The 26,406-nt window shown below is 40.3% G+C and overlaps 1 protein-coding gene across 6 annotated transcripts in view; it reads right to left on the minus strand.

The window, feature by feature from the left end:
- Nucleotides 1–921: 921 nt before the first annotated feature.
- GNAS (GNAS complex locus) overlaps nucleotides 922–26,406 on the minus strand; it is a 182,917-nt gene continuing 157,432 nt past the window's right edge. For 3 of the 6 annotated variants that reach the window (XM_081196492.1, XM_081196495.1, XM_081196494.1), the window contains exons 6-12: nucleotides 11,811–11,865; nucleotides 10,424–10,497; nucleotides 9,892–9,950; nucleotides 9,474–9,594; nucleotides 7,736–7,866; nucleotides 6,642–6,712; nucleotides 1,494–4,680 (exon numbers count right to left, since the gene is read on the minus strand). In XM_081196492.1, coding sequence (XP_081052618.1) covers nucleotides 4,534–4,680; nucleotides 6,642–6,712; nucleotides 7,736–7,866; nucleotides 9,474–9,594; nucleotides 9,892–9,950; nucleotides 10,424–10,497; nucleotides 11,811–11,865 — 658 coding nt within the window. In that variant the 3' untranslated portion in view covers nucleotides 1,494–4,533. Of the gene's footprint in view, nucleotides 4,681–6,641; nucleotides 6,713–7,735; nucleotides 7,867–9,473; nucleotides 9,595–9,891; nucleotides 9,951–10,423; nucleotides 10,498–11,810; nucleotides 11,866–26,406 lie in introns of all 6 variants that reach the window. The other 3 variants (XM_081196491.1, XM_081196493.1, XM_081196490.1) reach the window with 2 other exon arrangements.

Consider the following 26,406-nt stretch of genomic DNA (forward strand, 5'->3'; position numbering starts at 1 on the left):
ACAGATAATGATTAAATGGGCACTTTCTTTTATCACCCTCAAGGAGAAGCCATGAATCATCATCAATAACTTACCTTTATGCTGCAGAAGCCATGACCCCACGGATCTGGTTGTGAGTTGCTCCAACAACAAATAAAAACCATTAACTATCGGTTCAGCTATGCCATTTTGTCTTTCGTTTTTATAGCTTTACTGGAGCCATATAGGTTCAGACTACGCAAAAGGAGTCTCCACCCTGCCATGGATTGGGTCCAATGGCTTTGCCATGAGGAATAAACCGAGCAAAACACAAAATATCACACTATCAATGCTATGTTCCTGGGGGGAAAAACATGATCCAGAGTGTGGTGCAAGTATGGTAAAATATTTTGGGAATTAACTCAATCAGGTCTCAGTGCTCTTTCATTCCCAGCATATTCCCATTAGTATAATAAAGTGGCGAAACAGCACCGTTGATTCCTGGAAACACTTAGTGCCTTAAACTTGTTTTGCTAAATAAAAATGTTTGGTTAGAATGTTATTTCTACAGCACAGAGTCTTGTTTTGAAAACCACTCTCTCTCTACAATTTATTATTCTCATTTGTACAAAATACCTAAAGTATTCAGACTAAATGCAGGAGACCAGCATGCTGAGGGTTATGTTTTAAATCCAAATGTTTTGGAATTAACACACTTGCAAAAGAAAACCCTCCTCAAACATTATCTTCAATTACTAATTTAAAAAACCCTGAGCTTACCCAACGAAAGAGTTGCATAACTTCAACAAACCAAAGTATTTCTCCACAGTAGAGATCCTTTAAAAGGGCCAACCAAGCGGGGTTAATAGCAAAAGTCTAGTGTGGGGGAATTTATAGACTTTCATTTTGGCTTCACAGTGGAATTCGTGACATATCTTGGCCAATAGACAGGATGCACGTGTGTCCCTAAGACACTGAGTTGGCTTTATTGATAGAAGTGGTAGTAATTGTATTTCTGAGAGTCGCAATGAATACTTGGGGAAGAAAATACACAATGGTTGTAAAAAGCCAGAAATTCCTGAAGCAGGTGACAGATGCAAATCCAGAATCCTCAATCCTGATTATTATTTGAACAGGAGGCTCCAACAAATAAATAGAAAAAAATAAAGTCCAAGGGAAAGATGAGCATTAGATTGGAATGGTTCAAACGACTGCAAAATTAAGTCAGCTAAATTAGAGACAGAAGAAAACACAGAATTAAATAGCAAGCATCAAAGCTTTATGGGGTTTTTTGTATTAAAAATAAAAACAAAACGAAGAGAAAAAGCTGTTAAAATAAGACTTGCATTTACCAGACCACCAAACTGCAAAAACTTAAAAGAGACAGACTAACAGAGGCAATACTGAGATATCACACACACACACACACACACACACACACACACACACACACCCACCTCTCCATTCATTTGCAGCCGAAACTGGTTCCAAAACACTCCCTTCACCCACCCAACTTAAAAAAAGGATCTCAAACATTTCCATTCATATAAAGCTTTATAGGTGGTGTATTTTAAACGGCGTGTGTGCCCGTGTATGGCATGCACACACACCCTTTGTTACATATGCTTACTTAATCTCTTCACCAATGGAAGGGGGGTCTTTGCTACTGTTTAATAAAAGGCGATGCTTTTGTTTTTCTCAGTTCGTTCTTTGCAAATAGTTTCTATCCTTACTGATTTGTTTCTTGAATTATCTCCCCACCCTCCACCCCCCCAGGTTTTTAAGAGGTAATAAAAATAGGTTTGGCACTAAACTTATGTTTATTGTTTTTTTTTACTTTTAATAGCAAAAATTAAGGCTCACATTTTAAAGTGTGTGTGTGTGTGTGTGTGTGTGTGTGTGTGTGTGTGTTTTCTGCTCTATGGAATCCCATCAGGCACTAGCTAAGTCTTATACTGGCAAAGGTGTGTTTCTGGAACACGCTTTGCAACGGATCGCAAACGCTCACAAGGCAGCTCATCCTAGAACGTTAAAACGGACCGTCTTCTAAATTTGAATTGGCTACACCGCAGGCCCAGGCTGCTATCCAAAGGAGCTATTATGGGAGCCTGAGGGAATTGCGGACACAGCTAGGGCTTCCTCAGTTGCTTCGCACAACTGCAGTCCCCACATCTGATGAGGCAAGCTAGTTAAAAAAATAATAAATCAGATGGGGCTTGGCTCTCATCGGGACACTGCAGCAGTGGGAAACGGGAAGAAAGTCTCAATGGCATGTTCATGTCTTCTCCCCCTCACTTTCACAGCATTGAAGTGTGTGTTTTGCAGTGAACAATGCAATTGTTTTTGTTCTACCTGGGTGAATGGTTCATACCTATTCTTCGTATATTAAAGGAGACAGGGAACTCCCCCCCCAATAGAGAATTAATTACACCTGTCCTTGTCACGATCCTGAACACCTGCGGTTCTTAACGTTAAGGTTTCTGGCACTTGTAGAAATTATTGGCCACAGCACAGCTTCTAAAGTGGGACTTCTTCCCAAGAGAGAAACTAATGTCATGTCTGGTGGGTGTAAGATAAGCTAACGTGTAAAAAAGGCAATTAAAAAAATAATCGATGTATTGGAATCTAGATTTCCCCCTCGCCCCATTTTTCAGGGTGGGGAAAAAGGGGTGGCTTGAGTTAATGTAGTTGATCTAGATGTACAGCGGTAATTTTAGACTTTGTACAAATTTGTACATGTAGGTTCAGACACATGAAAAAGTAATACGCTCACAAAGACATAAAACACCTAAGTATAAAATATAAAGCGGTGTAGTTACTAAAATTACATGCTCTCTTATTGCTACAGTGATTTTTGCTCTTTGTTAAAAAAACTGTACCACATGTTGTTCTAAGCATATGATTTGCATAAATTATTCAAGTTTAAGAAAAAAAAAATCCACACTCCTCAACTTTAAGCTACTTATATAGTTAATATAAAACAAAAATTTAAAGTCTCTCTTTATTAAAAGAGAAATAAAATGTCATTTGAAACTGAAATCGAGTGGCCAAATCCAGGGGCAAGGTAATTATGTTGCAATTATGGGAGTCTTATGCCCACGCAGAAATAGTGGAGGTGGAAAAGCATGTGACTGGCACAGAGACGGCCACCAGGTCTGTGCAATGCCTATGTGTTTGGTTTTTTTGTTGTTCTGTTTTTGTCCTTTTGCACAAAAAAAAGACTATGAATGACAAAGACTAACATTTATAATTTGTAGCAAAATTTGGTTTATGTAGAAACAAGCCATGTTTTGCATTTGGATAGAGATTTAAATGAGTTAAAGCTAAAAATTAAAAAGCATGATGCTGCAACATCTGGTCACTTGTTGTAGACCTCACTTTTAAAGTGGTTACGTTTGCACGATTTGTACTTTTTTTTTTTAATACTAAACAGTATTTTTTCCCCCTCCTCCTTTTATAAACCAGAAAAAACCCTAAACTACAGATAAATTTTCCCTACCTTGAGCAACTGCTGCAGATAGGGTTGACAAAGCTGTACAGCGCAATCAAACATACTTACATCTTAGCTCATTGCACGGGTACAGCCATAATCAAGGCACAAAGATCTTCTACAAGTTATTTTTTTTTCAATAAAGTTGTACAAAATAATACATTTTACAGTCTGTACAAGAATAATAATCCAGCAGTAAAATAAAAATTGGGAAGAGAGGTTACGGGAAGGCAATAGAAGGAGAAGGGGAGAGAGAAAGAAGGGGAGATTGTGAGGACGACAGTCCAGATAATGATTTATATATATATGTATATATATATATATATCTATATAGCAGACAGGATCATCAGTGGACAAACTGAAAAAACAGTGTGTGGTTAACTCTTTCTGCAATCACAGGCCATAATGCAGTTCATTTAGCAATGTCCCCAGTCACCAGAGGACCGCCATGGTTCAACAACACCTTTCTGAAGGTAGCAGTTGGTTTTCTACTGTCTAGATCTGCTGTAGAATTGTCAGTATTTCCGCTCAAAAGTCACATTCAGAGGCAGAGAACCAAACTCAAGCGCCTGTCCTTTCAACTTGGTCTGTGACTTGGCACCTTCTTGAGTCTGATGCAGTGAATGGATAACAAAGTTGAAATCATGGGATATAGGATTATGCCCACAAACAGTGCTAATTACCTAAAGTTCTCTCTCCCATTTTCTCTTTTGTTTGTTTGCTTTTTTAATATTTAACTTTAATCCCAAATCCTCTCAGGTGTTCCACTTTCAGGGTGTTATTTATTATTATTATTATTATTATTTTGTTAATGACAGTGTTAAGAGGGAAAAAAACGCCCCCCTCCCTCCCGCCCCCGCTCGCAGAAATGGCCTTTTACATTTCATGGGCCGTCTCAAACTGTTCCAAGGAGGTGAAACAAGCAAGCTTAGAAGTGCTGCTATTTGTCCAGCAAGGAGAAAAGGTTGAGGGATGCAAATCAGAGGGAGATTGCAACAGTTTTTCTTCCACCCTATGTGGGCAAGGTTTTTTTTTTCTTTTTAATAAGGAATAAGGAGTCCAAAACAGAGAAAAAGTGCTCTCCATCACAATAACTCATATTGACGAAGGTGCATCCGTTGGATAATGTCCCGACAGTCATTGAAAACCCTCCGGATGTTTTCTGTATCCACTGCACAGGTGAAGTGAGGGTAGCAGTAGTGTCTTCCGTCTCCACTTGCTGTGCTGATTCTCTGCAAGAGGGACAAACACATGGTATGTATGTCAAAAGCACGAGAGGTCGTGGAACAGGGTTAATGAGAATTGTTCCTAATAGTGCCTTATCTCTTCCCCCCAACACCCCCGGCTCCAATAATTCGATTTTCATGGCAAAATGTCGAACAGAACAGAACTATGTCGGAACAAGTGGCAGGAAAACTTACAAAGATGCTAATTATTTGCCATTACCGAAAAGTCAGACTGATAATTCACTACAGTGGTACCTCTAGTTATGAACTTAATTTGTTCCGGAGGTCCGTTCTTAACTTGAAGCTGTTCTTAACTAGAGGCGTGCTTTTGCTAATGGGGCCTCTTGCTGCTGCTGTGCCGCCAACACACCATTTCTGTTCTCATCCTAGGGTAAAGTTCTCAACTCGGGGTAACTCTTTCAGGTTAGCAGAATTTGTAACCTGAAGCGTTTGTAACTCGAGGTACCACTGTACAAAATGTGCAATTTTCTCTCAAAACCTGCTAGTATCCAGGTAGAGAAAGGACCCTTTTTCTAAACCAACGTTCTTCTGTGTCACTACCAATGATCACTGACACAAAATCATTATTCAGCAAAACCAATAAGCCAATCCCATTGTCCTCAGGAGTGTGTCCTGGTGGTCAAAAGCAGCATTGGGCCTCCCTCCTTCCAGGCTAAAAGAGAGAGCTCTGACCTCAGAGAAGTAGAGGTGATGTTGGATCGCCCCTCCCTGCCATAATGTACGCAGCCCCTGATGCTCCCGGAGGACCCCTGGTCCTTCCAGAGGCATGCTGGAGGTGGACCAAGGAAAGACGCTAGTCCAAAGGATTCATTACCTTCCCAGTCCCCTGACAATGCACCAGACCCAAGGAGAAAATCACGTTAACCTGAGAATTGGCCTACTTCAATTCTATTTAGATCTCTCCCGCTCAGAAAAAGCAAGAGCGCTACTTTTACCATTTCTTCTGCCCTGCCAGCAAGAACCCAGAGAAGCACAGGGGAAGGTGGAAGAAATTCCTGTAGTGTCACCCCTCCACCACCTCTCTTCAAACCTTAAGAATGCAGTATAGATGTACAGTTCCAGAATGAGATTATGCTACAGATGAGCTTCAAAGCTAAATCCATCCATTTCAGTCTTGCTGCAACTCGGTTGTTGGCCACTGCATCGCATTTTGTTCCCCTGCATGCATTTTGTGCACCTCGCTCCCCCTCCCAAGTAAAATACACATTTCGATATGTTCACCAGTGAAATACATATTTGCATGCATCTTACTGTATTAAACAAACAAGCAAGCAAGCACAAACTACATTTTACATACGGAAAATGCAGGGCAGAATCTGCAAGTGTGCCCGGGGTAGTTCTGCTGCGAAAAGCAAATGAAACAAATCCTGCCCCATACATAAGATTACATGAGGGAAAGGTGATAGCAGGGCAAGCCCAAGACTTTAGCCACTGAAAGCACACAATGAGAGGGGGAATGCACCCATATCTCTTGCAACATCACAGAAGGTGCTGGGATACAGCCTCTAGAATTCTCCTCTGCTGCTGCTTGTAAAAAATAACAATAATGCCGCTAATCCAAGCAGATGATCATGCAAATAAAAAAAAGACATGCAGCTCTAAATGCAGTTGCACGCGTTTGATTCGCGCAGTGAAAATGGCAAAAACAGCCTGAAAAGAGAATTAAAACTGCAAAAATGGAGTGAAAAGTGAAGGGAAAATGGACAGCAATCCCAGGAGATTTTGCTGGTTTTTAAAAGGGGTTTCCAGAGGTTTAGAGAGTTGTTTACAGGCTTTTGAGATGGTGTTCCCCATCATACACAATTTCATGTACATGCACGGTACCTGGGAACATAACCCCCATGTAAATGGGGAGTCGCCTGTACCAGAATGGATTGCATTTAAAAGCAAAGGAGTATGCAGTCGGGGGAAGATACTCTTAGGAATACTGAGGAAAGCATACTTACAAGAAATTCATCTCTAATAAAATACTTGGCCCTTGTAACTCTAGGATCCTCACCAGGTTCCGGTATTGCTGCTCAATTTAAAAAAACAACAACAAGAAGATTATCTTAAAATAGGAATTCATATAAATATATTGGCTTGGATCCAAAGAAGTGAAAGGAAGCAATAGCTTAGCGCTAGTGGAATGCTTCTCGAGAGTGCACAACCACAATCTCGCAGGGGTTGCGTTATAGCACGAGAAACACCGTGAATAAGGAAGTTATAGGATGTAGCATATAGACTCTAGTGGGCCGTAAAAGGGAATTGAAAGTACCATTGCGCAAATCTTGGTCAGGGGCCTGCAAAAATGGAAGGACTTTTGTAAACAGCTTTTCGCAAGCAGAAGAGGATTTCAGATAATGAAAGGACATCTTTGGATCCAAGCTCTTATAATTTATGCGCTGTCATCTAAAACGGTCTCTCTCTCTCCCCCCCCCCCGGCTCCCAAATGCTTTTGGACTACGACTCCCAACCATGTTTGCTGAGGCTGATGGGAGTTGAAGTCCAAGACATTTGTAGGGCCTCAGGTTGAGAAAGGCTGATCTAAAATCTATTGGGTTGAATGCAACTAAGTTACTGCGCAGAACAGAATGGGGTAGGAGGCGGGGGGGGGGGAAGGAACTTCTGTTGCGCGAGTAGAAGTCATTTCATTTGCAAAATGACTTGGCTAGATGCAACCCACTATCTGGAAACTCTTCAATATAAGGTATCATTGGCATTGTTTTAACCAGATAAAGCATTCACCTTGTTTGAACTGCAACCGGCCTGATTGGAGGCGAAAGGCAGTTGTATCAAAGAAACAAAACGACATTTAATAATCGTGTACAGTTGTGCATCAAACAGGAGACAAATCTTGCATAATCTCACACTTTACAAAAAATTAATAGATTGAAAATAGCAAGCACGTGTCGTCTACCACTTAAGACTTACAGAGCAGAATTCATCACTAATGCAGAACTTCCTTGCTTCTCCTGACCCTCATTCCCCGGTCTAAGATAACTGAATGCTAGAGAGTCTATTTTGCTATTAGGGCTGTGCAGAATGTCGGGTTTCTTACCATCATCTGGTGTAGTGTAGCGATCAAATTCTGGAAAGTAGTCTTCAATCTTAGATTTCCCTGCCAAAACCTTCTCTGCTAGCAAATCCTGCTTGTTCAGGAAAAGAATTACTGAAATGGTCCGTAGCCACCTACAGAAAATGAAAGCCAATGTACTGTTAAAAGCTGCGGCCAAAATAAACGAAATAAAGCAGTATAAACCATGGCAACAGCATGTGTGCATTATCTGGAAACTATAGGCGGTGAACATTTTAGGCGCGTCCAACTGACACATGATCACTGTCGCGGGGGTCCTTTTCTACCCGGAAGAAAGAAAAATCAGGGAAGTAATGGGGGGGCACTCTTATATGCATGCCACTGACGCATGCGGGGGCCAGAAACAGAACCCCTGTGCAAAATGCTCCCCACCTGTATTCCCAAAAGTTTTCCTGCTTGCCTCAAATACTTCTCTCTCACTCTTTTTAGTCAATTTTTATTGAGTTAAAATGGATACATCCATACAGTATTTGCCATTACAAGCTTACAACATAAGAAAGAAAGAAAGAAAGAAAGAAAGAAAGAAAGAAAGAAAGAAAAGAAAAATGCAAGATAAGGACAAGCGTATAAAAATCAAGGGGGAAAAAAGAAGAGAAAAAACATACATAATTATGGAATTCCTCAACATTAAGTATTTTGTTAATGAAATGATTATTCACACAATTAGATATAAAAAGTGCTGCAAATATTTAAAAAGACTTCCAAGTATTCTCATTGTGCTTTATCTGTTACCGCATAGTTACCTGTTTCTTGTGATTTTTCATTATACCTCAGTTACCTTTTATGAATTTCAAGGATCAGTCTAATTCTGCCAGGAGATTTCTGTTTACACCATAATTTTTCAAGTATTCTTTATATATTCTCCATTCCTTATAAACTCTCTGTTTTGTCTGACCTCGTAACTCTTCCTGTCATCTTTGCTAGCTGCAGGTATTCTACCATTAGATTCTGCCAATCCACTATACAGTGGTGCCCCGCAAGACGAATGCCTCGCAAGACGAAAAACCTGCTAGACGAAAGGGTTTTCCGTTTTTTGATGCGCTTCGCAAGACGAATTTCCCTATGGGCTTGCTTCGCAAAACAAAAAAGTCTTGCGATTTTTTTCCCTCCCCCCTTTTTCTAAGCCGCTAAGCCACTAATAGCCTTTTAGCCGCTAAGCCTTTAATAGCCGCTAAGCCTTTAATAGCCGCTAAACTGCTAATCCAGTTGCTTCGCAAGACGAAAAAACCGCTAGACGAAGAGACTCGCGGAACGGATTAATTTCGTCTTGCGAGGCACCACTGTACTGGGTATTGAATGACTCTTCCAGTTTCTTGCCACTAATATTCTGACAGCTGTTATCCCATACATGGTCAATGGTGATTTTCCAAGTTCCTTTGGCAGCATGCTTAGGAGGAAAATTTCCAGTCTTTTTTAAAAATTAAGTTTAAGTAGTTTTTTGAGTTCCTCATATATATTATTCCAAAATTCACGGATTTCTATACAGTTGCACCACATACTCTGGTTTCTCTTCAGATTGTATAAATCTTTCGCCTTTTACTCAAATACTCACTCGTATGACCATTTCACTAAATAAATGCATAAACTCTATTTTATATTTACACCATTTTAGCACTCTACACAGTATTTTTGCTGTCACAACTCAATTATAATATAGCGTTGCTAATGAAGGGTACGACTGATCAGATCGGAAGAGACGGACCTGTTGTTCCAGATACTCTTGAAAAGGTTTAATGCTTCTTGAAGCCGGTTGGTCTGATTGTCTTCTCGTATAACCATATTGTAGCTACTGCTGGCCACCACAAATATGATAGCAGTCACATCTAAAAGAAACAAAAACAAAATAATCCGTAACACCACAAAACCTTTGCAAGCCTTCTCTGTGCTCTAATCTCTCTCTGGTGGAAAGGAATGGTAGAGCATGGGGGAGAATGGAGGAGAGGGCAAAATTTAAGATCTTCTAGGCACATGCGTGAGGTCAGAATGTAAACGGAAAAGGGTTACACGAGGGCAAAAAAGATGGGAAGGACAAAATGTAAACGGAGCTGGAGATAATATCATGTACATTGCCAAGACAAAATATTCACTACGTAGCTTGTATGATGCATTTTCAATCTTACCATTAAAACACTGGATCCATTTTCGGCGTTCATCTCTTTGCCCGCCAACATCAAACATGCTAGAAAGGAAAATAAATGTCTGAGTGACCCATTAGAGCTTCTCTTATTTAAACTGAGTGTCTGAGCCAGCGAAGCAGTGTATTTGACACAATCAGTGAAGTGACTTTAGATCCTTCCCTCTCAACTAGGGTCCACCAAAACGAGAAGTTAAAATTATGTGGAGCTCTGCAGGCTCTGACAACTTATACAAAGGCCTTAGTAGCATGTTAATCAAAAGGTACTCTTCCAATTATCACTTTTACAAGTTGAAACTTGATTAAATATTTGGTGCATGTTGTTGTTGTTGTTGTAGTAGTAGTAGTAGTAGTAAAAATACATGAATCTTTTTGCAATCCAATCTACAGGATTCTATCCAAAACAGTTATCCCACTGTACTTACACAAGATTTTATCTAATTATCACATGATAAATATGTTTGAAAAGCTTAGCTTAATCAAGTCTGAATTGGAGTGCCATGTTTAGTTATACTTACTGGAAGTTTACTTTGTCCACCTGAAACTTGGTTTCAAATATTCCTGATGTCAGAACTCTGCATCTAAGAAGGTCCTTAAAGAAAATGGGGGGGAAAAGGCCAGTTACTAATAAGGAGTCCCCTGCTCTCTCTCCACAATGTGGTGGGCTTGAAAACGAGCCTTAAAGACAGACAGGACAGTATTTTACTGGGGGGAGATCAGAATAAGCAGCACTATCAAAGGGTTGGTCAGCATTAAGGCTGAGACCCTACCTGCCCGCGGACTGTCTCACCAGAGCGGTGCATGCTCTAGTTATCTCCCGCTTGGACTACTGCAATGCGCTCTATGTGGAGCTACCTTTGAAGGTGACCCGGAAACTGCAACTAATCCAGAATGCGGCAGCTAGACTGGTGACTGGGAGTGGCCGCCAGGACCATATAACACCGGTCCTGAGAGATCTGCATTGGCTCCCAGTACGTTTCCGAGAACAATTCAAAGTGTTGGTGCTGACCTTTAAAGCCCTAAATGGCCTCAGTCCTGTATACCCGAAGGAGCGTCTCCACCCCCATTGTTCACCCCATTGTTCACTGAGATCCAGCGCCAAGGATAGTTGTGCCCGCCCTGTGGAACGCCCCCCCATCAGATGTCAAGGAAATAAGCAGCTATCCCATTTTTAAAAGACATCTGAAGGCTGCCCTGTTTAGGGAAGTTTTTAATATTTAATGCTTTATTGTTTTTAACACTCGATGGGAGCCGCCGAGAGTGGCTGGGGAAACTCAGCCAGATGGGCGGGGTATAAATAAGAAATATAATAATAATAATAATAATAATAATAATAATAATAATAATAGTGGCATGTGAGTGAGTACAAGGGGATTGGACACAGAAAAATAGTTAGTAAACATAGGCCTATGTGGTCCCGGATCAGTGTATCTGAGAAGCTGCTTCTCCCAGAACATCCCATGCCAGACACTTAGACCTGTGAGATCTGCTGATGATGGCATATGCCCCTGCGGGATGGAATCCTGCCACTCAAGCAGGTGCTTTTAGTGCTGGGGCACCAGTGCTCTGGAATTCACTTCCTTCACAGCCCCAACACTGTCATATTGTTGAAAACTCCCCCCCAGTCTTCCCAAATTAGCCTATTTTATTTCTGCAGTTTTCAATTCTTGTTATATTGTCCTTATGATCTGCATGATGTTTTCTATTCTATTTCTATATGCCTTAAAAAAAAGTGGCTCTGTTATTTAGCTCTACTGGTATTTTGCATTTTTATAGTCTACTGTCGGGCAGAGCTGGGTTTTATTTGACGTTGTAAGGTGCTTTGTAGAGGACGTTCCCGAAACGCAGAGCATAAATGTTTAAACAAATGTGTCAACTTGTTTTCTCACAAGCTGTTTTACTCACCTGGTCAGACGGTGTGTATTCGTTTTGCTTGACTATGTCAATCTTGTCTAGAAAACTAGAGAAGAAAAATGATCTGCATTGGTAAAATTGCATAATGGCCGCTGCTAACATTCTTTTATAATCTACTGTTGTTTCCAGGTGTTTCTTGATGTTTCATTAAATATTTATATTCTTGATTTTTTTTCATATTTTGATTTTCTTTATATGTTGGGGAAAGCACACGTTATTCTAAAAGTAAGCTGTTAAAGTAACAGGAAAATGTATTTATCAGTGTCATCCAGCAGAGGGCCAGAAACACAGCTTCCACATCACCGAGTTGTATTAAAATAGCCATGAGATCGAAGTATAAGCTATAAATAAAGCCAAACTGCAGTATTATCTCACCCCATTGTGGGTCTCCCTCACTTAGCATAGCACACATTTTAGGATATTTCCACATGACATAGAATGAATAAAGAAACCGCACTGATTACTTTTTTTAAAAAGTAAAGAGAAAGAAAAGGAAAAAAAAGATGTCTGAAAGGTACACATGCAGCCTGAGATACTCCGATTCTTTAAAAAGTCTGAACGGTTTCGGTACGTGTGTTTTACATGTAACAGTCACAACTGAAGACATGCTATTTCCCTAATGATAGAGGACGTTGCTCCAGCACAGAATAAGCTGCGTATGGGGTGATTGAGTTTCTATTGCTACTTTGCATACTGTACTTGAATCATCCCTTATGGGGGGGTCTCCCACCGCGGCGGCAGCCAGGAATGTGCAAAACGCAAGCTTCAATTACTAGTACAAATAGATAAGATGTTTGGGTTTCAACATGGTCAGGTAGCTCCCCTGCAGAGAGAAGGCAGAAATCTGGAATACCTTGTAAGTATGATCCGAAATAAAAAGAAGTAAGCAACTTCTTCTTCGTATACACTAACAACCCTCTGAATGGAGCTTAAGCAGGAGGGTGGGATTTATGTGAAATAACGTCAGGTGTAAGGAACCTGTGCCCCCCCCCCAGATGTGGTTGGACTCCTATTCCCATGTTATGCATGTGAATAATGATGCATAACGATAATCGTAATGTTATAACTCAAGCATAGAATATTCACATACATGTGCCTTAAAAAACAGCAACAAAGTAAATGGAACTCAGAAGGCAAAAGAAATGAAAAATAAAAATGTACGCGTGGGGAGAAAGATGAAACCATTAAGGTCAAATAGGGCTTTATAGCTTAGGAAAGAAACTGCCTTGGTGGTTGCAATATGGGACTTCTAAAATGAGTAATTCTAGGTGCTTAACCAAAGCAACAAAGTCATACTAAACACACACACACACACACACGAATATAATTCTTTGTCTTAAGAGGAAATACTCCGTCACAAGATTTGAAATTAGCCCATGAAACTGATAACATCATATTACAGTGAGCAGTACCATTACTCGCTTTTTAAAGGATTTGCAGAGAGAACTAAAGTCTATTGCGTGCTATTAGCTAGGATAGTTAAAATCTCACTCCTTATAATCAGAGGCAGGATTTGTTCAGATGTAATTCTAAACCACGGTTTAGTATTATGTAAGCAAGTCTACTCAAATCTTGGGCTTGTGTCTCCCCCTCCACTTGCCAGGAGGAGGTGACTGAAAACACTCTGCGTCCTGTTTTAAGCAAGTTTTTGGACGATGGTTTGATCCTGACTTTTTTTTAACCAAGCAGTTGAAACTAACAAGGGCTTGGGTGTAATGTCCTAATCATTAGAGGCTAAAATCAAAAGCAGCAACTTTCACTCTCCTCCTTTGGAACTGATCTGAGTGGGAGGAGGGGAGGGGAGCCTGGGGCTGAGCATAATTGTGTCCCAAAAGACTCACATGTGTCAATATCAGTAGAAAGAATGCTGGGCAGAATCAGCAGATAGGACCACTTGCCTAACCCAATTTAGTAATTCTTGGGCTCCTTATGTAGCCTGTCCTAATGGGTCTCCGTAACAAAAGATTCCTACTTACACGTGGAGATGACATTAAAATAAAGACTTGAAATCAAATTACAATTTACAATGAATTAAGTTAAAATTATGTACCATTTCAGAAGAGGGGGAAAAGGTAGGAGTCAGAACTATACATACTCAAATTCACAGAACAAAACTGCTTTCATCGTATTGTTTTGAGACAATACCACTACGTAAAAGATGGAGACATCACAGAAAACCTGGGCCATTTATCCACATACTGCCTTTCTCAGAGTCACCTTAAATCTGTTCCTGACCTCTTCTTCCACTACAGCAATGTTGAACAATGAGCTTTAAAAAATCTGACTACAAACCCAAGTGGGGAAATTCTTTTCTTCCTTCACATTCTCCTCATATTAGATGTCAAAAGCAACTTTTAAAACTTGCAATGTCTTCGTGTCTCACATGATTAAGCAAAGTATTATATATTACCCTGTATTTGCATACTTGGTTGATAGCATTAGTTTTTTAGGGTATTACACTGATATTCTTGACAACTGAATCCTTCTCTGTGCGATGTAGGAACGAAACACGCTGCGGAAATACAAATTATTTCTTCTCGTTCAATTGGCCAATGTGTCTAACTATATGTTCCAACTAGCAATGGGTAGGCTTTCTACGACTCACATTAGACTGCCTCAAAATAAGGCAAGCTAATTCTCCCCAAATTAAGCAGCAGCTTGGCTGATTTCTGAACCAATCTGAAACAGTTTCCAGCTAGAGTTAACAGAGGCTTGCACTCCTCAGAGCGTAAACCCCATGTAAATTGGTAGTTGCCCGTGCAACACGTTATGTGTGGGATCTACACTGACTACCAACCTGCTACTGGGCCAAGTTCAAGTTTTTCATACTAACATAAAGGGGCCTATACAGCTTGAGACCAGGCTACTCGAGAGACCACCTTTATCCCTTACATAATCTGTAGTTCACTACATTCTGCAAGGAAGTCTTTCCTTGGAATTCCTAAAATATGAAAAGCTGACTCCGTAGCAACTTGGAGCAGAGCTTTCAGTGTGACAATTCTCTTCTGTGGACTAGTGTCCCTGCTGAGGTACAAAAGTCCCCCACTATTTGTAGTTACTGGAAACGACTGAAGACGTTCTGGTTTTAAGAAGCTTTTGCAGAAGATTAGGGGGCAGGGGAGAAAAGCTTCTGTGTTTATAAGGATTGTTTTTAAACCTATCTTTGGTCATTTTTAAATTTATGGCTATAAAGCAACTGGAAATGTATATGAAAGCAGACTTATAAATTAACAAAATGTTATACATATTACACATTTTATAGACACACACACGGGACACTCTGAATTCAAGCAAGATCCCCAGTGAGTGAGTTTCACCGTAAAAGTGCACTAGCAGCAAAAATTAAAACAAATTCTCAAGTGACAGGGGCTTTTGAGATGGCTGGGTTAGGTTATTATTTTTATAAAGTGTGGAGGTACACCAACAAATGACAACATGCTGTGCTAAATGCATGGTAATTATTATGGACTCCAAACTGTAGAGTTTAAATCATGATGTCAATGTATATTTCAGGAGGAGGGTATGGGCACCGGAAGTCATGCTAATTTAGGAGTGCAATCCGTGTTGGCCTCAGGTTTTCCACAATATTAAAAGTTTCATTTTTACAATAAATGCCCAGAAACGTTGTTCTTATTTCCCTACTCAATGCCATTGGTTTTGGATATGCTGACACGGTTAGAAAACGAAAAAGAGATTTCCAAATACTGAAGCAGAAAAACACACACACACACCACGCAACTGTCTTGCTGTTGTTTATGCAGACTATTTTTAGGCCTGTGATTTCCTTGAAAAACACCAGTGACACAGGAGAGGCACTTTACAGGAGATGGACTCCAATGGCTCCATGCACGGTGGGTAGAAGAAGTCTGAATGCTATAAAAAATTCATTCTGCCCAAAATATAACCACCACCATTCAAAAACAGAACTCATTCAGACAGAGGAAAGCCCGACATTGTGTGATGGTTGCTAGACAAGCTCACATCCTCTCCAAATGCAGTATTTATGCTTAAAGGGGGGGGGGGAGAGAAGAAGAGGAGCACATATTAAGCTAAGCTCCGAGAGCCCTGAGCTCTGTACAATGGCTGGATAGGTGTCCCAAAGGCCAAAGGAAGGGCTAACTATACTTTTTAGGGTTTTCAAAAAAGCAGCAAGCTCTCTGAGAAACTTTCTGGATATGCCACATAGAATGCTCAAATGAAAATCTCAGATGAAACAAACTTCTGTTATTAGTACTAGGGATCCCAGAGCACTCTAAAATGGTCTTGGATTGACACAGAATAGTAAACCACAATTTTTAAGAAAAACTGAAAGTGTTGTTTGTCTCAATCCAGCCCAGCTGGATTGTTTTCTAGGAATCAAGCACCATGGTTTGCTTTTAACTTATGAACCACAGGCTTGTTTAAGCTATGGTTTTACACTGTGTATGAATTTGACAGTCTTGCTTAACCATGGTTTATCTGGGCACCCTATCTGAGATGCTCGCCAAACTCTAGAGGCGTGAGACATCAGCAGTGGGGAAACAAAGTGCCCCCTCCCTTCATTCTCTTCTTGGAGAAATCTGTATGTTGCTTTAAGACTCCCTGAAGGTGAGGAATAGTGACAAGACAGCCTATTATATTGTGTGATTTAGCTTCATTTAATTTAGGATTCTGTCTTTCCACAGAAAGTAGAGGGAAAGGACAACTTATCACTAGGAACATACTTCTCTGCAGCCAAGACAGCTGATGTGAAACCAGGAGAGGTTTACATCTTGCAAAGCTTTCACAACGGCTGAGAACTAAATCTGCCTTTTACACATTTCTTTTGATACTGTAAGCATTTATTTGGTCCCTGCCTCAATTTAATTCAATGGCATAAGATGGATTGTAGGAACGTGACACTCCTTTGTATTTCCCCCCTATATATACAGTGGGAAAAATTGGGAGGGGTTGCTTCTAAGACAACTATAAATATATTTTTAAATGTCTCAAGAGTGCAAGGGCTAAAACTAAAAGCTAACCCTCTCCCTCAACATTCACCAACTTTTAGATTACAAGAGCTTCTTCTTCTTTAGTAACTTTGGCAGATGCAGGAGCTCCTGCATACCTGGCAATCACAGTTTGTGTTCATGTTTTGAGCATCTGAATCAGTGACTGAGCACTGGTGCACCAGAAAAAGACAACTATGGAAATATTAACATGCAACTCCCAAAGCAAAAGATTCATCCATTTACCCAGCCGGAAAAGAATCAAAAGGAGTCATTAAAAACACAAATAAATCCAGTACTCCTGCCATTTATTAGCTCTACTTGTTCTGAACGTGTTTGGGAGAGGAAAAAAATCCAAGCCCCTCTCCTTTAAGTATTAATTCACTTTACACGGATTTAAAAAAAAGAAGGTGGGGGGGGGGAGGGAGGGAGGGAGGGAGGAAGGAAGGAAGGAAGGAAGGAAGGAAGGAAGGAAGGAAAAAAGTAAGGAAGGAAGGAAAAAGAGTACCAGTAATCTTGCCTTCTGAGAAATAGTCGTTTGAATATTTAGTTGGTTTGAACTAACGTGAGGTTGACATACACGTATAAATTATCAATCTCAAATCTCAATCTCAAAAGTAAAATACTTTTTGCTTTGGGCTAATATGCCAAAATAATAAGAATAAGAATAATCTTAAAACAAGACAATGTTTAAGATTAGGAAGAGAAAGCCAGCTGTACTGTAGCGACACCATCTATGGGAATATGAATGATCTTTCCTTCTAGACTTCTGACATTTCTGTATCTTTTCTCTATACCATAATGTTATGCCGGAAGTACTTCTGTACAAATTCCAAGTTTATTTTCAAACTGAACATAAAAAAGAGTACTTTTGGGTTTCCCATTTTCTTTAAGCATAATGAGCATTTGAATTTCTTTTCCAAAGGGACAATTATGTTCCTAAATTCTTCCCTACCAAGGTTCGGGGCAAATCTGCCATTTCAAGTTAAAAATGTGGTTGCGTGGTGAGTCCACAAGAGCAGAGATTTTCGGTCTCTTCTTAAACTTCTGGTTTTACCTCCTCACTTTAACAAGATATGCTCACATTTAATTGTCATAAAACATGCATAAGTAAAAATGTTATTTTTCTTTATGCGAACATCAAAGAATTTACAAATTTAAAACTCACACACTGAAAAGAAAAGTTAGACAAAACTTGCCAACAAAGGACTGTCTGCCTCAATGAAAGGGGGAGGTTATGCCAAAAACAAGATACTTAAAAATGTAAACTGAATTTAGAATAAACAACATTGTGCCCTCCTCTCTCGACAAAATAATCCCATTTAGATTCTAAGAACCAGACAAAATTAATGCGAAAAGCAAGGAACCAAAAGCAACATTTTTTCTGACACTATTTTAAGCACTGCAATCTATTTTTTTCAACCATCTATGTATACAACAGCCCTATGAGGGAGAGGCATGTTTTATATATTCATATTGCAGTGTGTGCATGAAGAAAGAGACTACGTATGCTATGACTGAAAGAATGGTTTGCTTACAGGCTTATCAGTTTATGCCTGAAGTGAGATTTGAACAGAAAACTTCCCAATTCACTGTCTTAGCCACTATACATCTATGCAAACTCTGTTTAAAATATTAGAAAGAATTATAAATTCTCAAAAAAAAACCAACAACGCAAAGCTGCCATTTGTCTGCAGAAATAAAACCACACCTTTCAGCTCAAATGATAAAAATGATGGATGTTTCATGCTTAAAAGTGCTAACAACTGAAGTGCATATGTTAACTTCGAAAGCAGTTTCAAATAAAAGCACTGTGCTGAAACGTCCATCTCTGAATAAAGTTACATACATGAAATACATTTTGGAGTTTGTGGGAGGAACAGCAAACATGGGTGCAACATAAAAACAGCTTTCACAACGGGATCAGCTTTAATTACAGAATAACTCCAGCCACTTGGGAGGTGGAAGAGGACCACTGGTCAAAATTTCAAACAAATAATGAAAAAGCAGTAAACTATGATTCAATATATTTGGTATCGTCTTGTGTTAATCTTTTTTTTTGCAGTTCCTTATGTGGTGTGTGAAATCAAAAGAGCATTTAATAAATAATAAATAAATAATAATAATAATAATAATAATAATAATAATAATAATAAAAAAAAAAAATTAAAACTACAGAATATGAGGACCACAGCTATCTCAGAAAATTATTGTGCTGCACTACTTTCAGAAAGAAATTAAGAACCCTTCCTTGACAAACAAAACAAAACAAAAACCCAGCATGGCTATGCTTTACTAGCCCTTTCTCAAATACATAATTAAAAACGCAAGCGTGCAAAATGTAGTGGAGGCTGCAAGAATTGTGTTTAGTTACTGTGGGAGAGTAAGCTCTACGCCGTTCGCAAATTGCTGGGGCCCTACAGGACAGACAGACAGACAGACAGACAGACTGGCAGGCAGGCAAGAAGAGAAAAGGAAAGTCTATTTAAAGAAACTGTAGATGTCTTTTTTCTTTTTCTGCCCGTCTAAAGTTAGTCTGGCTTAGAGGATGCACTAACCCTCCCAATCAGTTTTACATTACAGCACAAGTCCAGAAATAGCTCCCAGCCGCCTTGGCCTCTAGCACGGTTGCCATGACAATGGAACCACAGTTCTATAAATAGATCATCAGCACCAAATCTTGTGAGACACATCTGGAATGGGGCCAGCCTAGCCCCAGCTTGACAAATAAAAATAGGCACAGGCAGTTGGAGAGGCTGGAAAGGTACAATACATCTCTCAACTTGTACACAAAGACAATCAGAGCTGGGCAGGGAAATAACTCTGATTGCTTTTTAATGCAGGATTGGTTTTATGGTAGGGTTATAAAAACACGAAGGCTACATTATTCATACAAAAGCTGCAGTTATGTGTTTACGCTGATTTTTTTCCATTCCCTCCTGCAGTCTGTGGCAAACCATGTCATTTCAAAGCTCTTAACAGTATAATTTCTTGCCTGCCTATGAAGGAGAGAAAGCAAACTCTCTCTCTCTCTCTCTCTCTCACACACACACGGAAAACCAGGTTGTTCTTCAAGTTTTCTTAATATTTTGGACTGGGTCCAGTACATTTCGCTGCTTGCAGGACACCAACCTCATTGTTTTAAAAGACGGCAGGGATGTGGGCGAATGGTAACAACCTTCCACACAGCAAGGGCTCCCAAGGAACCATGTTACTGTTTTGTGTTAGCACTTTTAAAAACCCAAACCCGTTAAAAGCGATTTCTGTTCTATTTAGAAAAGAAAAGGCTTCATGTCTTCTTGCCAAATGGCAAGCGATCCATATCTGCGCTTGCTCAGGAATTATAAAATGGGAAACTTGATTTAAATTGACTTTTTGTGCCTACTTGAGATGGTTTAAAACCCAATCCGTTTGAGTGGTGAAACACACAACCTCACAACAAAGCAGATTCTTAAGCCATTTTAAAGACTCTGAAGATACCTTTAAGGACAAAAGACCTCTCTAGGAGGTTTGCAGTGTAAAGGCACATTAAAAACATTAATAAAAAGAAGTTAAACTGAAACTAAGGGCTGTATTCAACTATGTATGTGTATAGAACACTTCTGTGAGTGCAACAAAACTTCCCCTCCCCTCTCCCCACCAAATATACTCCAGAGGTTTTGGGGAATGCCTAGAACAGCTCTGGAGTTTGCACACATTGAGAGGAGCAGTTCCACTGCACTCATGGAAGTCATTCCACATGCTCAGCAATTTAGTTGGCTACAAATCCTCAACATATGCATTAGAAACACAGTACTCAATGTGGCTGACACAGATCTAGGCCTCTTTAAGCATTAAAATCCAGGTAATGAATGCACAACGGGAGGCAGGTGGCGCGGTGGGTTAAACCCAGGACTTGCCGATCAGAAGGTCGGCGGTTCGAATCCCTGTGACGGGGTGAGCTCCCGTTGCTCAGTCCCAGCTCCTGCCAACCTAGCAGTTCAAAAGCATGTCAAAGAGCAAGTAGATAAATAGGAACCGCTCCGGCGGGAAGGTAAACGGCATTTCCGTGCGCTGCTCTGGTTCGCCAGAAGCGGCTTAGTCATGCTGGCCACATGACCCGGAAGCTGTCTGCGGACAAACGCCGGCTCCCTCGGCCCATAGAGCGAGATGAGCGCCGCAACCCCAGAGTCGGTCACGACAGGACCTAATGGTCAGGGGTCCCTTTACCTTTTAATGAATGCACAATTCCACCCCTTTTGCCACAATTTGCACTGACTTGCACAAGTTGGAAGACAATGAAAATGGTGATGGAGAGTGGCAGAGCTAGTGCTCTTCTCCCCACTGTCCTCTTACATGTTTACTTTCTCGTATTTATGTCCGAAGAAGGGTACTACAGATGGGAAACATTTACTGTGGCGCAACATGCATAAACCCACCCTGTTATGCCCTGTACTCTTCCAGGTTCAAAATGGCCTGCGTGTCAACAGACTGGCAGAAAATGGTCACCAGCTGTATGACTCCTTTAACAATGAAACATCATCCAGAAAGAAGCTGGGCCTTCTGTGTGTTTATATGCACAACAGCCCAGGTAACCATTAATGAAAATTAATATAATGGATATATAATCTTTAATATAAGTATTACCTTATTTTGCTTCTGCTTATCATACAAGCAGGTGACGCTGTGGTCTAAACCACAGAGCCTAGGGCTTGCTGATCAGAAGGTCGGCGGTTCGAATCCCCACGACGGGGTGAGCTCCCATTGTCTGGTCCCAGCTCCTGCTCACCTAGCGGTTCGAAAGCACATCAAACTGCAAGTAGATAAATAGGTACTGCTCCGGCAGGAAGATAAACTGTGTTTCCGTGCATTGCTCTGGTTTGCCAGAAGCGGCTTAGTCATGCTGGCCACATGACCCGGAAGCTGTCTGCGGACAAACGCCGGCTCCCTCGGCCAGTAAAGCAAGATGAGCGCGCAACCCGAGAGTCGTCCGTGACTGGACCTAATGGTCAGGGGTACCTTTACCTTATCATACAAGCAGACTTAAAAGCTAAAAGCTTGATTCATATAATTAGCCAATGAATTGTCTGTTTTGAAGAAAGTGATCAGTCAATTTATATGACATCAGTTGAAAGGGTAGAAAATGCAGTGAGATTATGCTGGCAAGTAAGCTTGCCTATGTTCATGGTTGTCCAAGCTGGTTTTAGTACGGATGTACTAAAATTTTATGCCTATTGAAATTGCAATGATAAATCTTTCTGAGTTCTTCTATATAAGCTCCTTGCTATTTCTGTTATGACTTTGATTGAAAAATGGCATAACTTGCAAATGGCACTGATTCAGGTTGTGATCAACGGGAACAGTTACAATTAGGCTGCTCTTTTAGCTATTGCTGTGAAGTACTGAGCAACCCAGAATATAAAGCTTAAGAATACTTGCTGAAAACACAGTTGGGAATGTAGATGGAATGAAACTGTAATAAGCATCTGAACAAGAATAAAAACTGCCCAAAAGGAACTAATACAGGCATTCAATGCAAACTGCACCATCAGCCCACAGGATTCCTTTAGGTCCCTACATGGATAGTTTCATTTTGAAAAATTGTAGAGTAAGCTTCCTACAGAGTCAAATCTATATGCAGGCCTTCATCCCTACCCCACCCCCCGCCGTGCAAAACAACCACATACAATTTTGTCTGCTTGCAATCTGAACAATGTATATTTCAGAAAGTAGCTGCTTGCATATAAATACCCTGGAAAATTTTACACTGCAACATACTGGTTACATTCAGAATTTCCATTCGTTTGTGTTGAAGCGAGGCTTACATGCCCCTGTGCCAAGGGTTTAAGGACGAAAAACCAATGCCAAGCTCTATTTAGAAAAAGAACTATACAGTTATAGCAAGCATTTTAGAGAATTTCTTCAGAGAATTTCCTTCTGCAAACAAAAGCTGTTCACTGGCTTTGCATGTGGAAAAATGCAAAAGCAGGAGAAAATGCTGTACATCCACAATTTTATGTATGTTCTGGCAGCTAGTAGTAACCATTTAGAATAGACCAAAATGGTCCTCTGAAGGTCTTATACGCCAGCTGTAAGAGGACTTCAGAAGCATTTATGGTTCAACTAAAACTGGCTTTTCTGAACTTCCAGGCTACTCTCTCTCCCTCTCCTTCTCCCCCTTTGCATCAAATAACAATGAGCATGACTCTGTCATACATTTCAGAATTGCAACTTTGAAACATCACATTTCTTGCAGCTTGTGTGTGCGCTAATACAACCAGCAGCCTTCCTCCATCCAAAAGGTCTGCTCACTTAACCAGAAAGTTGTTTAACAGATGTAAGCTCACAGCATACAGGCATGAGGCAAACCATATGAATCTGATTACCGGGCATATTTGGATTCTGGGAAGACTCCTATCAGGGGCATCAGCTCCTGGGGGCCAAGCGCTTTTGCCCCCTCCTATGTTTTTGGGGTATCCCGCCCCCCAAGTCCAAAAAGTGCAGAGGCCAAATTTGACAGGTGGGCAGGGCTGTCCTCCTTGAGGATACATGTTGAATGGTATTGCATGCTGCTGAGAGATAAAGGTAAATCAATGGGGATGCACTCCCCCCCCCCCCGGCCAATCTCTCTCCAGATAAAGGTAATCAATCAGGGTGACCAAGGCTGATTCAATCCAGGCCTGAAGCCAGACTAAGCAATCCTTCTCATGCAGGAATGTCTGCAGTTAGGCTGCCACTACTGCCTCCCTCCCCCCCCCCCCAAAGAGGCACTGCTTGTTCAATGTTTAAGCAAAGGTTGGATGGCCAATCCCTTCCAACTCTACAATTCTATGATTCTGTTACGAGCAGAGACTGCAGTGTTTTAAAGAGATATTTGGTAACACAGATGGGAAAATCCATCTTGGCTTGCATTTTACACAAAAACCTTTCTTATCTTCTTTTTCAGACTTCTGTGCTTTTTTAAAAAAACCCACGGAATTTTTTACTTGAGATGCAGAGAAATGCAAATGAATGTCTTGTGCAACAGGGCTTTACTGCTTCCCACTTCCTGCTGCAACCCAACTGTGTTCACAAAAAGCTACCCCTGAAAGTGGGTACATCTGAGAAATAAGGACTTCTGTACCAATATGCAGCATGCTTCGTAACACAGGGATAAGGAGATTGTATCTTTGCTATGCTTGGCAAGTGTTCTCACCATCAAAAGATGAAAACAAAGCATTAATCTTGAAACTGTAGAGTTCTGAAGTTTCAGGTGATGTCTTGAGGAAAACCAGCATGGTGTTCTCCACACACTTAACTGGGCATCAGAGTAGTTAACTTTCAGCATAATTAGCAATCTCTTAAATGAGGCCAAATAGCAGAGCGTGTGCAAACCACCAAAGTAATTGAAAAGGTGAAATGGACTCTAGTTGCTACAGTAACATACAAAGAACAGTTAGAGATGCTAGCCTATTTTTAGCCCTTTCTCTTTTGCCAAGAAAACGGAAGCCTGATGAAAAATAGTTTTAGTGACAGATGCAATATTTTGCACATTAAATTACTAAACATAGTATCTCTCAAGTCACATTCAAAAATGGGAAATATAGTTAATGCAATTCAGAGGACTGCATATGAGGGTACGCAGTAGACACTGTACTGGGAAAGCAACCAATGGCTATTATCATAAAGTTGGCTGCAAGCCATTTCTATCTTCTATCCGTAAGAAATCTATTTTGCTGCGCCATCCTATGGCCATTCTGACCAGCTCTGTTGTCAATTTTCTGTTGTGAATGATATTCTTTGGTTAAATGATGAACGTGCTGACAAATAAATAAGAAATATCTAGGGAGTGCTGGAAAATTGTGTATTTTATTTTCCATGAAAAGAATACCGCTGGCCCACAGGCAATCCTCTCTAAAAACTAAAATAGTCATATTACTACTGTACACAATCTTTCCTGACACCAAAACTGACATAATTCTTAAAATTCTAATATTTAAGGCCAATTCAGATTGTTTTTGTATTAACTGATAATATAAGGTTGTATGGACTGGTTAACATAATTACAATCTGAAAATTCTGTACATGCACAGTGAGCATTGAAGCATATAGTTGTAATTAAGATGTGCAATGATATGACTCGCCCCACACTTTCCAAAGTGTAAAGAACTACAGAAACAGAGTGCATCAGTATTATGTGTGTGCGCATACTGCTTATATGTTACATTCTGCGTATGGTACAGATCTGCTGCCCTGAAACACATTCAGAATTTCCAAACAGTACTTTTGTGTATTGGTCAGTTGTCAGCAAATCAATTATTTGCTGAAGTCATATACAACTGTATGCTAATATATAAAATAAAAAGAAACATTATTTGAAGGCGTTTGGCAAACCCATGAAAGGAATGCAATTAGGCCCACACCACACTAAGCAAAGTAGGGCATATAAAAAGTTAACCGCGCTGCTAAAGTTAATACTCAGATCCCATGGCCATGTGCTTTTTTCTTTTTAGTAACATGCAAAGATGTACATTAATAAAATTATGAACTAGAGCATCCCATTAAATAACTAGGTACAATAAAGGCCCCATTCACTGCAGAACTGGCAAGAGGAACACAAACTATATTTCCACAGGGCTGGGCAGCACTCAGCTTCTGAGACTCCTTTGTGCAATCAGCAGACAGTTAGAATGCTGAGAATTTAATAAACTCCTTTAAAAAAAAAAGTCTTGGAAATGCAGATATATATAGTAGACTTCCAATTTTCATGGCTGATGAATTGTTTGAACATGAAATGGCGAATATTTCTAATGCCACTCTCGGTGCACAATAGAAGCTAATTAGTATAGCTAACCGACATTCGTAGATTTATTTTTACCACGACATTGCTACCCAGTAGCAAGCAAGAATCCTAGCAGATCTTACTGGCTGGCCACCTTAAGCCTGTTTTTTTTCCATTTTTTTCTGGATGTCATCTCCAAAAGAAGCTGACTTGCTTGGTGTCTGGTTCTAGCAAGCTAAACACAAACTGCATTCCATACCGACTTCAACAGTTCTGCAAACATGTAATGTCAGCATTTGTAATACATGGAGCAGTATGGTCAATTAACTCCAGTTGTCAGGAATTCAAGCACATATGGTTTATATAGCAATTGTTTTCATATAGGAGTTTTAATGCATGCTACAATGCTCGCAGTCCAAGATGATGGAGGATGCCTTTGATATGCCCTCCTACATGACCCAGAGATGCATCTACTTCAGTTCCCCCTGCCCACCTCACCCCTACCAACTATAGCAGCCTTGCTTTAAAAAAAAAAGCACTTTGCTAGCTTGTTGCTTTGCGCCTTCTCATTTACACAAGGACTTTCAAGGCAGGGGACCCTTTGCAGAGGATAAAATAACTTCAATGAGCAAGAGAAACAGAATCTATTCAGCGACAAGCACCTTCTAGATGCACATTCCAGGAAATAAAGCACTTAATGCTCACAGCTGCTTCTTGTACCCTATTTCAGGGACTTGAGCATAACCCATAAATGTGCGACTTGCTCTTCCCCACCCTCACCCCGCCACATGCAGCTTATTCTTTGTAATGTATCAACATAGAATTTTACACACCTGTTTTATACTCCAGTGACCGCCCCCTTAACAAAAACTTCCCACAT

Source organism: Podarcis bocagei (genome assembly GCF_964188305.1).
Source record: "Podarcis bocagei genome assembly, chromosome: 5".
Taxonomy (NCBI): Eukaryota; Metazoa; Chordata; class Lepidosauria; order Squamata; family Lacertidae; genus Podarcis; species Podarcis bocagei.